Source organism: Lichenostomus cassidix, chromosome 1Aa, assembly GCF_008360975.1.
Source record: "Lichenostomus cassidix isolate B80296 chromosome 1Aa, HeHo_3.0, whole genome shotgun sequence".
NCBI classification, from domain to species: domain Eukaryota; kingdom Metazoa; phylum Chordata; class Aves; order Passeriformes; family Meliphagidae; genus Lichenostomus; species Lichenostomus cassidix.
The window spans coordinates 45,871,527-45,883,875 of NC_139480.1; the positions used below are offsets into that span (position 1 = coordinate 45,871,527).

The 12,349-nt window shown below is 44.8% G+C and overlaps 1 protein-coding gene across 2 annotated transcripts; it reads right to left on the reverse strand.

Moving 5' to 3' along the window:
* Positions 1–2,998: 2,998 nt before the first annotated feature.
* Positions 2,999–12,013, reverse strand: PDE6H (phosphodiesterase 6H). 2 transcript variants are annotated; one of them, XM_085047508.1, is made up of 4 exons: positions 11,900–12,013; positions 7,011–7,200; positions 6,734–6,774; positions 2,999–5,861 (listed from the first exon to the last, which is right to left on the reverse strand). In XM_085047508.1, the coding sequence occupies exons 2-4, from the start codon at positions 7,151–7,153 to the stop codon at positions 5,785–5,787; spliced, it is 261 nt and encodes an 86-aa protein (XP_084903634.1). In that variant the 5' UTR covers positions 7,154–7,200; positions 11,900–12,013; the 3' UTR covers positions 2,999–5,784. The 2 variants fall into 2 exon arrangements, with proteins under 2 accessions (XP_084903634.1, XP_084903635.1); XM_085047509.1 differs by lacking the exon at positions 11,900–12,013 and adding an exon at positions 10,327–10,485.
* Positions 12,014–12,349: the final 336 nt, after the last annotated feature.

The following is a 12,349-nucleotide window of genomic DNA, read 5'->3' on the forward strand; positions in this document are numbered from 1 at the left end:
GAAGAGCAAATGAGTTTGCCTTCTCCTTGTGCCTAGAGAAACCAATGTTGTGTTTTGATCAAGCAATGGGAGTTTGTGCCTCAGGTCACTTTTGGGGCAGAAACTTCTGTATGGCTGAGGAATTGGCCTTGCCTCCCATCTGCCTATAGCCTGCTGTGCCCCTCTACAGCCCCTGTAAGACTGCACAGGTCACACTTCCAAGAGATGTGTTCCAGCAGCCTACAATGATGGGGTTTTAATGATCCTGGGATTTCTGTCGTTTGCTCCTTTTGGTGTTCTGTCCAGAGGTGAAGTAAAACACAGCTTATTGAGTTCTCCTAACAGCACAAGGTGTAGATTTTCCTATTGATGTTATTCTTGCTTACCTACTCTGTCACTCATGATTAGATGGTCATTGTGGTGGTAGTCTGGAGCTCCCACACTCTGATGTGTTTTTCTCCAAGCTCTCTTTCTTCCTGCATGGTTGTGCAGCCACTGTCTGCCAGGTAGAGCAAGGTCTCTTGTAAGGAACCACATTCAGCTTGCTCAGTGCTTTTTAGATAGTTTGTGCCTTGTGTGGATGCTTTTCTTCAGCATCATAACAGGCTCAAAATCCCTGCAAGTGCTCCTTGGCCAGCTGCTGTACCCTCCCTATCTGGCAGAGCCCTAGGGCAAAGCCCAGTGTACTGCTCTGGCAGGCAGCCTGCTGGGGCTTCACCACATTCCTCCTCTGTGTTTTCCAAGTTCTTGAAGGAATCTTTCCTTCCTGTGCACTTTTCCTGTGCTGTCCACTGCCATGACCAAGTTCTCAGGGTACCAAAAGCATTCTTCACTCCCAGTGCCCCCCTGTCTAAAGTCCCTCTCTTCACAGAAATAGTTCATCTATTTCTGTTATATCCCTTGTCTGCCCTGCTGTCTGCACTGCCTGTTGTGTGTTGTGTGTGTGCTGGTGATTGGTATGCTCAGCTACTTCATTTACAGCCTCAGGAATGTGAGAGGCCCTCAGAAAAAATGCCAGAGGCATGAAAGTGTTTGAAAATTCCTGGAGGCAATGAGCCTTCATAGAGAAGGTATTCTTTTCACCCAGCAGGAGCAGCAATGACCAAAATTCTCACCACAGTTACGTTAAACTTCAAGAAGGGGAAAAACGTAAAACGTGAAAGCACATATTAAAGGTAAATTGAAAGTTGCAACTGACAGAATTCAATCCTTATGACAGAATTCAATCCCAGCACAGAGGCTTCAGCCATCCCACTCCCTCTGGGGGGATCACAGCTGGTGTGGAAAAAGCTCAGAGCCATGACTGCTCCCTGCCTTGGGCTGTCAGAACAAGCTCAGGAGGTGCAGGTGCCCAGCACTGGGGTGCTGAGCTGATCCCAGCTTCAACAGTCCTGACAGCACTACAAGTACTCGGAATAAAGTTCCAAGGTTATGCAGTCTGGTATGAGGAAATTCCAGAGCTGAGCACATTTATAAACATGTGATATTATCTTGTATTTTAATTGCATAATCTTCTGCTCTTTTTTTTTTTTTTTTTCAAATCTGTCTAGATTTGCATCACAGTGGTGTGGTGATGCTGAAAGAGACTGTTGGCTGGAATAACCTGCCCACCCTATGGAGCATTACATAAATGCTCTCAAAAATACAGACTTCTTGTTCCTCAGATCTCTGAGCTGAGGCCCTGGATGTTACTGTCAGAGTGAGATCTGACTCAGAGAGAATAAGATTCACTAATGAGTACTTACAGCTGCAACCACAACTAATGACAGCTGCATTTTAAACTTCAAGCTAAAATGTTAAGTACTCTGAAAAATCTCTTAATTTACCTAACTCTCAAAATCCCATTTATGAAATAGAAAAATGCCCCAAAAAACACAGTGATATTGCCAGGGTACATTTTTTAGCCTACAGCATATTGATCAATACCACAGGAAAATGTGAGAGTGGCTTGATACTGAGTGAGGTGTTGATTTCAAAACTCTTGGAGAATGGTAATTTTGCACTAACAATCTTCAGATCTCCTGAAGAATCCAACTTACACTGAAGGCTTGGGGTTTTAAATTTTTTTTAAAATTTATTTATTTTTAACTGAGGTTCCTGAGGTGATTTTGATATTGCGAGGGGGAAAGGGAAGAAGCAAGACAAGTGCTTCTCACATTTCCCAGGGTTCATTCTTCTTTTCTTGGAGAGATTTGGGTTTAATTAGCTTTCTCACTAGAGTCAGAAACTGGGATCAGTGAGGATGGGACTCAAAAATTGGTTACTGCTTTAAATAGACATAACCATGGGAGAAGATGTTTTTCTGGCTTTCAAAGTGCATTTGGGAAGGGGTTTATAAAAACCCCTCTCAAAGTGACTCTTGGACTGCTCATATTTGTATCTCACAGGACAGAGAACATTCAAAGACAAAAGACTTTCAGTTGGACACCAGTAATGAGTTGCCAGAAAAATACTCCAAAGATGGCATGAAAGAAAACACTTCTAAGGCTGAGATTTGGCAGCACAACACCAGAAGGCAATTTCACCTGATCATCTCAAAACCCCTATGAACATTTAGAAAGTTCAGCAGCAGCAAGAAGCTAGAGGAGATGAATGTTTGCAGCTCTGTCTTGCAGACATGGCAATGAGAAGGAACTAAGTGGCATTCACATCTCAGCAATTTTTTGCTGTGGGGTAGAAAACACACTGATGTACAGAGTCCCAGAAGATGCAACTGGCCAAAAGATTTCAGCCTGAAGGAAACCACGTGCAGCTCTTTGAGGAGAATACACCAGTCATCACTCAGGAAAAAACTGCTTCTCAGATGATATCACAGTCAGTCTTCATTGCCTGTTGTTTGGAGACAAATAGCTGTTTTTCTCTAATGAGAAGTGATGAGTGACTTTCAGGGCTTTCCCCAGGAAAGGAATTCAGGAGGAAAAGCTAAGTCATCTGCCTTTCCCTGGGTATATTTTGTAAGCAAGACAGACTACATTCTTAGGATTTTTAAAATATTTTTTATTAATTTTTATTCCTTTTGACATGTTTTTATAGTAAAAGAACAGAGAATAGCATATTACAATGCATTTAGACTGAAGTCCTTCAACAAGCTACTTTAACACATTTGCTTTCTTGCACCATAGCCATCTCTCACTGAAAAATGGAAGTTTCAGGAATTATAGCTCATTAGAAAACACTCAGAACCTCAGACAAAACAACTGTGAGCATGTTTTAAGACTCTCCTTCTAAGTCTCAAAATTCCTTACAAGTAAAGGAATGAATGTAATCCCTATTAATGAATAGAAATTATTTTTTAAAATAACTAACAAACTGTGTTGACTCGAAGCATCCATCTTCTGATACAGCTCATCAGGCAGGCATGAGAGCTGGGTTATGTGTGCATTCCTGTTGGACTCCTCTAGGAAGGAGAATGGAGTAGTTCTCTGATGGGAACTGGGGATATGGCAATCAGATGTGGAACTACACGAGGACCTTCTGATTTGCTAAAGCTTCAGTCCCTGGACTAAGGAGAATTTTGCTTTTACCCCAGTATTTTCTGATAGAGTATCTCACTGTCTTTGAACTGTTTTCCCAAGGCCTGGGATGAAAAGGGAGCAAAAGGACTAATTAAAATTCTCTTCTCTTGTTTTTCTCATGCTGAAAAAACTTTAAAAAGGGAAAACTCAATGATAATAGAGGCAGACAGCTTGAAGGGTTCAAAACTGGCTCCAAGGTGTCTTTTCCCAGAGAGAAGAGGACAGACTGAGAAGGTGAAATAAGGATCATATGTAACAGGATGGCATAATGTGAGAGCAGGAGAGTATTGCCATAGGAACATTCACATTTAACTGCAGAAGGAGAGGGCTAGTACATGAGCTTGAAAAAAAATGAGCAGTTGCCTATAGTAAAAACTAAAGAAAACATCATTTACATAAAGAACACTTAGGGAAAGAAGAAAAGCATTAGAAGGTGAGAAAGGCAGGAGAAATTGGAAGTAAGTGGAAAGGACAGACTGCCTCTGCCCAAGGAAATAGCTGTGGGCTGCAATTAGCTAAATGGTACACGACTTCTGCGCTGTGATAGTGCTGTGGTTCTGAACCACTCCATGGTTTACTGCTGTGTCTAATGGCAGGAGTGCTGAATAATAAAAGCTGTACTCTGGACTGCCAAGAGGAATTAATTTCCTTTAGCATTTGGTGCTCAAGCTATATTTTAACTGAAAACTGCTAGCTTTTATTTCTGGAATAACAGTAGCAGATAACTATAGCACCGCCATGGATTTATAGCAATGCTTTATGCGTGGGGATCAATCGCTCAGGCAGGATTTGCTCTCCTCTCCACAATCACTCTTTGCTCCCATGAACATGTTCAGCATAGGAAAGGTAAGACAGGGGGAGGCAGTTCTTATGCAATGAGGCTTCTCAAGCTAAAGGCAATGATTAAAAATTCCACCTCCTCTTATGAATATTATGTAGCTACAATAAACTTGCTCCTTGCCTCCAAACAAGCCAAAAGCCCTTCCTTAATGCCAGGGCTGTGGGGAATCTCGGTGCCTTCCCTGAATATTTAAGTGGTTAGGGTGCCTCAGCACTCAGCAGCACTCAGGCAGCCAGAGAGCATGAGACACAGATCGATGGGGTTAAGTGGATTCGCTCTGTGCTTGTCTGCATCTACACATCCTACCCTTCCCCTGCCTCCTCACTTGCTCTGCTGCTACTTCTCTCTGGGGACACCATTTGCCTGCTTGTCCAAACAAGATGCAGGGCTTGAAATGCCAGGGAGTGAAGAGAAAAGCCTCCTGCTTCAGAGGGACGGTGGGAAGGGAGAATTGTCCTGTGCTAAATACAGAGGAGAGAGCAATTACTGCAATACCATTTTCTACTGGATGTGGTGGGACTGCTGGCTCAGTCTGCTGACTGATCATAAGGGTTCTCTGTCTTAATCAGCAGCGAGCATGTCCTGGGAGCAAATGTCTTGTGTAAATATGCATGGGCATGGGGACAGTGCAAGTGTCACACAGGGCTTCCTATCAAAGGGGAGGGAACACAGCGCCATTTGGAGTGCTGCTTCTTTGGAATTGCAGCCACAAAGGAATGAATAATTGGATTAATTCACTTAGCTATTGATCTCAGACACACACATTTTCATTTAACATTATGAGAACAGCCAGACTCTCATGGTTCATAGCTTGTGGGCAGTACAGCAGAGACAGCATTTGCAAGCCCTTTTCTCTGTTTGCTGATGAGGTAAATCTTAGCAGCACGTTCCTTATGGTGAGCCCCTGGGGAAGATCTCCTATGGAAAACAACCTAATGTCTGGAATGGTGTCTGGAATGCTGCGCTCTACAGATGCACTCTGAGCAAATAATTGGTGGCCCAAATAACAAGGGTACCCAGCCATAGAAATTCTACACAGAAAGCTGTCAGGGAGGGAAGGAAGAAAACAGAATGGGCTGACCTAATTAGGTCTGGATGTACATGCACACAATATCTCAGCTAATCAGGGGAAAAGTTCAAATACAGCCTCCCTGTATCACCATAAACATTGAAGATCTATGACAGTGAGAGAAGAAAGAGTATGGTGCAGGGAGGCATTAAGACATTTTCCAGCAGTTTCATCACATGGAGCGTGGGGTCTGCTCAGGGTCCCAAATAACTTCTTTGCCAAATTAATCTGCAAAGTTAAGTATCTCATCACTAGCTCTTATAAAACCACCCTGCCCATAAGCAAGTGGATGCAAGGGCCAAAAACAAGTGTCAAAGGTGGTGAAGACCATGCTGATGTCTGTGGAGTCACCAGGTGACACCAGCAGAGATGCTAACGCCTTAGATGATCCCAAACTGGGCCAGCTCGTGCAGTTCCAGATGGCTGAAAGCTTCCCATGGGCAAATCACTGTGATATCTGCAAAAGAGAGAAAATGAAAAATGGGTTCTTGTCATTGCACTCCTTGGATTTTTTTTTTATTAATGGAAAGGCTGATTTACTCAGGAAACATTAAAAAGAATGAGACTCCACTTGAAGGTTAAATGGGCAGATGAACATTTTAAATCTGGTACTTCCTTTCAGACCAAACCAGATCAGTGTACCTGCTTTCTGTAAGCAAAAGCAGGCAAGCATTTCCTAGTCTCTTCAGTGACTATGTAAACTGGTGTAAAAAATCATTGCAGTTACATGGTTTCACCTGTTCTTATAAATTACCTGTAGCCAAACTGTGATCTCCTCAAAGACGTGCAGTTTTAAATCAGATGCTGAATAATTTGGCCTATAACATTCAGGATCTGTAACTCTCTTGTTATCAATACCTACAAAGTTCTGACTGGCTACAGCTCATCCAATGCATGTTTCTCAATCCCAGATGGGTACATAAAATACTTAAAATTAGGATTCTGATGACAACACAAATACTTAACCATCTGGGATTTAGTTTCTGTGACTTTTGGTATTAATAGCTTAGCATTTAGCAGTTCCTTGAGAACCTCATGCTGCTGAAATTCTTAGCCAGAGGATTAGCAGAAAACAAACAAGCACTTCTGCAGCCCAACATAAGCAGTCTGGAGCTGCAGCATGCACAAATGGCCTTTCCTTCTTGTAGTGTATGTGAGCATAAGCACCAACGTGGCAGCTTGGGGAGGTGGAATTAGTCTTCTGTGGTGACTCTGAGAGCTGCAGACAGGCCAGGGAAACAGAGGCCACCCTAGAATCCTCTCCCATGATGAAGTTTGTCTGCACCTGTGCTAAATCAGGGCATGACAACAACATCCTGCAGAGCTCACCTGTGCCCAGTCCCTCCATGCCTGGGATGTCATCTCCAAACCTAGGAGAGAAGAAAGCAGGTAAGGAGTAAGTTTGGTCCAGCAGCAAGGAAAGGGGAGATGTCCTAAACCCCCAGCCAAGGAAGAAGACTTGTGGGAACAGAAGAGAAGCAGCTCCAGGAGGCAGGAGAAAGTCTTCTGTCTCTAGCCCAAGGGAAGATGGTACCACAGAAGCACAACCCAGCAGTGGGGAGCTATTCAACCAGTACGGTTTCTTTTCTTTCCAAAATTCCCTTACCCTCTTACTCCTTTTTTGGGGGGCTTGCTCTTGAACTGCCTTGTCTGTCTCTGCTTGAACTTGGGAGGCCCCTTGCGCGGTGTGGCGGGACCAGTCTGAGTTTCTGTGGTGGTGTTGAGGTTGGCGGCTGGGGTCTCACTCATGGCAGGGCTGTGGACGGTGGGCACACGCCTCTCTCAGATCCCTCTCTCTGCAAGACAACAGCAAGGATTGGCACAACGCTCTGCTTGGCTTTTCTAGGGATCAGTAGTCAGTTGACAGAGTTATGGGAAATATAAGTGTGACAGGATTAAAGATAATGGTGTTGAAGAAAGATTGTGATGCATACAAATTAAGCAGGGTAGCAATGCCTTTCATCTGGCATGCTAGAATTAAGATGCCATACAAAGTACACTTGACCCAAGGCCAAAAAGACACTTAACCTCATGGTGTAGTGATTAGCAGAGTCATGGAGACTAACACTTTTTGTCTCAAACACAGCTGGACTCTTGGAGACAGGTTACTGCTTCTCTTGGAGAAGCTTGCCCCACAGTTGAGGTAAAATAGGAAGTTTCATGCCAATGCTGGGTTTTTTTCTAGCTAGCCTTGGAATAGCATTGCTGATGTTTTTACTTACTGGTTCAAGACCTGACCACTGCAGGAGCCATAAAGACACATGTATGGCTTACAGAAGTATCCTGTCCTTGGGAATCATCATGATACACTTCACCTGTTCTCACACTTGTGCCTAAGCATTACCTTTGAACACGGATGGACATGGGATGCTGAGCTAGATGGGCACTTTGTCTGGGTGGAGCTGCAATTAGGGCTCCACGTTTGTCAATACTAAACTTATGTGAAATAACACAATTTCTTTATAATCTGTTGAAAGAGTATAAAGAAGGCTAAGGCAAAACACTGGAGACTGTCTTTTAGGTAGAAGTTAATTTTGCAAATTTCTCAGGATTTAAAAGAGTAAAGCCCATAACTTTCCCCAGGAAGTATCCATTTTGGTATCTTTGAGCCTTATATTACACATGCTGACCCCTGTTCACCACAGAGTACATGAGCCAAACTCCACTTCACAGGGGCTAAATAGTTATCAGGGAGCAATTTCTGCTTGGGAGATATGTCTCCTGTCTTAGAGAGCAGAACTGCTGCACTCTGAGCCTTTTGCTTCCTTCCCAGAGAGTACAGCAATAACTCTCACCAGTGCTCAAAGGGGAGCTTCCACTCCTTTATCAAATTTTGTGCTAGTTAGTATGCTAGAATGGTCTGAACAAGTGCCTTTATGGATACAAATAAATGCAGCTTTTTTCTCTCTTCCTTGAAATCATGTTCTTCCCCATGACTGTTATATATCTCCTATTTCCAGGTGTTTATCCCTGTGCATCCAGGCTGATGTAATCGCTGATGGAATTAACTTCAGGATTTGGTTCTAAAGACTAATCTCATTAGGTCGTCATAGTACTCTGGCTTAATCCCTTACATCACCTGCAGTGACACTGTGGACTTTTAATCTCAGAACTATAAATGTAATCGAAGATTTTATTCCTTAGTCTAAAGAGAGTTCATGTCTTTATCCTGAAATAGCCAGGGTGCTGGAAAGCAAATCCTGAGATGCAAGGAGAAAGATCATCCAAGCAATCCTCCTGTGTCACTTCCACATCAGTGCAAGGTGAAGAGCCATATTTCTGTATCTGTGGCAATCTGGAGATACATCACCCAGGACATCTTTCCATCTGTGGTGGCAGTAGGATGGTTCCAAATGATAGCACCTAGAGGCAGGCTAGTTCTTCTGTTGCTGGTGGTCATGCTTCTGTCTCAGCTGTAATATCCCAAGCAGGAGGCTGGACAGGTTCCAGCAGCCCCAAATGGAGCAGCAGATGGTTGTGTCTGAAGCTGAAGTATGCACAGATGCTATTCCCCCGCGTGTAACACAAGGCTTCCTAAGCACACACTGTGCCCACAAACACAGGGATCAGCTCAAACCGTGCAAGTTACTTATTTGGCTGCCATCTCTGCAGTGCCTGAACAGTTGCCCAGTATTTACAGCTTTTTCTTTTTCCTCACAGCATGGTGGCAGGAGAGGCAAACACTGTCACCTTCCTCTTCTACAGAATGAGAATGGAAGTGCAGTGATATGTATGACCTGGACTGCACTGCTGGGAGGAGAGGTGAAATCTTTTAACTCACAGTTTTTTAGGGCCAAACTTAGAGATGAAGGCATTTTGCCTCCAAAACAAAGACAGAATTTGGTGCCTCTCTGTTTCAGGATGGGAGGAATTCAGATGATACTGCCCTACAACAAAATTCTTTGCATCAGAAAGCTGCTCCATAACATGTCCGCTAATGCACCAAAGTCTATTAATATGCCTCTATCTTGGGGGCGATTCTCATCAGTAAGTTGTCTGTCTCAGTGCCAGACCCCATTCCTGAACTACAGGGGACACACATTCACTTCTAAGCACCATGTTAGTCTGACATCCAAGTTACTTGGCACCCCTCTCATGGGCTACTCCCAAAAGTACAGCAGAAAAAACAAACCAGGAAAGAAATTTCCATCCCTTAGGACTGACATCCAAAACTTGAAAGATGCATTTAAGCTCCATCTCCAACTGAATTCCTGCCTTGCTTCAATAACCTCTGCTGTCTACTGGCATGTTACTCTAACCACAACTATTGTCTTTGAGGGTCCAAACCTCTTCAGTCCTTGAGTCCACATTTTGTCCATGATCGTCACTCAATAGAGGAATAGCTAATGGGAAGATTCAGCCCTTGAAGTTTCTTTTTCCCCCCAGTCTGAAGTAGTTGTATCCATCTACCAGCTATTCAATAACCCAGGATTTGGTAGGAAAAAGCATCTGCCCAAATCACACTTCATCCTCTCTCACCTGCATGAATTCAGTAAAGAGCACTCAATGAAAGATTTAGTTAGGGGACAATTGTCCCTTCTAACATTAGGGACAATTCTAACTTTTTCCTTACTAACATCTCTCTACCTATTCTCTCCATGCATCACTTACAAAAAAAAAAAAAAAAGACAGAGGATGGAAAGCAAACTTAATGCCATATAACAACTTCCATCTTGCAGCAGGAATCAAGCTGCCCTCTCACCACTGAGCTGGAGGGACTCACTTGCCATCACTACAGTCAAAGAGTTCCCCATCCATGCTGGAATGGGCCCTGCCCCACAGCATGGAACCTGCCCCAGTTCCCACACCTTGGGAACAAACTGCCCCTACACACAGCCAGACAAGCACCCCAGGACCACACAGATGAAAGAAATGCCAATAGCAGCTTCTTCCTATGGGAATTTCACAGCCTTTTGTCTTACCGTACCTCGTTACTTGGACAGTCCTTGGTACCAGATCAAACAGGTGGCTTGACAAATGTTTTGAATCTCCTCTAGATCTCTGCAAGTGCTATGCTGCCTCCTCCCAGTGCTGCCTGGGCTGCCAGAGCTCTGTTGGTTCTGCCAGCACCAGCGTGCAGCTCCTGGGCAAGAGCTGATGGCTGTGGATGCAAAGACTGTTGATGCATAAAATCCTCTGCCATGCACTTCCTCTACCCCCTCCTCTGATGAGGTGTTACCTAATTGCCCCTGACAGCATTTCTGCCCAGTCCAGGGCTTAATCCTCTAGGTAAGAGCTTTGCTTGCATGTGAATGCTAATTATACCTAATACACATTAATGGGCTTATCTCAGTTGCGTCAGAAATCCCACCTCTGGGTTGCTGGCCAGGTTAATCATCCTTCTTTCAGTTTTCTTTAAATTTGAAGGGGCTTGGATACTACTGAGAAATGCTGACTCTTTAATCTGCCCCATCCTTAATCTCTGACTCTCTGTGGAAAATGTCCCTGGCAGATAATGCAGATGCCTCACTTGATCTTCTTCAGCCTGTTTTGATGTACAGACTCATCTTCCCCTGTCCAAAACTTTGAAAAATACAGATTCCCCCAAGTGCACTTGTGTCATGCTGCCTCAGGGGTGTCAGACACCCAACCTCCATAAACTGTGGCCCTCCATGCAGATACTCTTCCTTAAGTAGACAGAAACCGGGAGGAAATATCCTTGCTTTCACATTCTTTTTATAGGCTCTGTGCATGCTCAGATCTTGGCCTCATGAGAGCCACTAGCATCATCCTTTCAGGCATTCATGAGGGAGTTTTGAATCCAGTGCCTTTGAAGAGTCTCATAGCTCCAGTCTCAAATGCTTGAGGTGGCTAATCATAGTGACGGCAAAGAGTCCATGCAGGCTCAGCCCTTTCTGCTCCTGTGTCTCACACAGGATTTCAAATCCTTCATTCTAGCAGCAGCTTTAAGACCAAGAACATGTGAAAGAGACACTCTAAAAGACAGAAACTCATGTCCAGTAGATCTATATTCCCAAATGGGGATCATTGAAAAGACTATCCCAGTCAAAAGAAGGGATTCAGTAACAGCAGAGGTACAGCACCATGTTATAAACTCCTCATGCATGTGCCCTGCATGTGCTGCTGGGCACTGGGGCAGGAAACACCAGCTGCCTGTCCCAGATGCTCCTTGGGAGCCTCCCGTGCTGGTCACACCCAGGCTCAGCTGAGGACAAGCCAAGGGGGTTCAGGGAGCCCCAACTGAGGGGTACCCAGCATGAGAAGCAGAGCAGCCCCTGCTCGTACAGCTAGTGAGCTTTGAGAGGTCTGACTGCTGCAGCACCTGCCCTAATGGTAAACAGAAAACAACCACACAGGAATCACAGCTCCTTCTCCTAGCTACTGGACCTATTCACACTCTCCAAGCACAAACCCACAAATCTTTTCCCCACAGAGTTTTCCCCAGGCTTTTCTCTCCCCTGGGTTTTGCAGCCAGTTCCTTTTTCATCCCCCTGCCCCCCTTGTTATTGCTTTGAGCTCCTGGGGAACACTTACAGTGCCAAGGGCTCCTCTTGCAAATCATTCAACTCCCGTCCTCCAGCCTGCGTAGAAAGAGTCTCGAGGTGTCCTTTGTCCTCCAGATATACCCTGCCACCAGGTGACATCAGGGCACCAGGCGTGGGCGGGCGTCTGCACGGCGAGGGGTGAAGTGGGGGGAGCACTGTGACACCAGAATTGTGCAGGCACAGCTCCAGCAAGGTCTGGAGGAGCAGCAGAGCCTCGGCACACTCCTGAGGGGGTGGTGTTCCCCTTTCTGCAAGAAGGTTGTGGCATCTCTGGAGGTTCTGGGGGGAGATGTCTGGAGAAGTAAAAAGAAGTAAAGAAATAACCTGCCCGTTGGGTGATGCTGCTTCTTGGGAACACACAGGTCTGCACATGTCAGGGAAGGGAGGATTCCCTATCCCTCTGCTGTGCTGGTGAATGCCTGGAGGGGTTTCTAGTAAA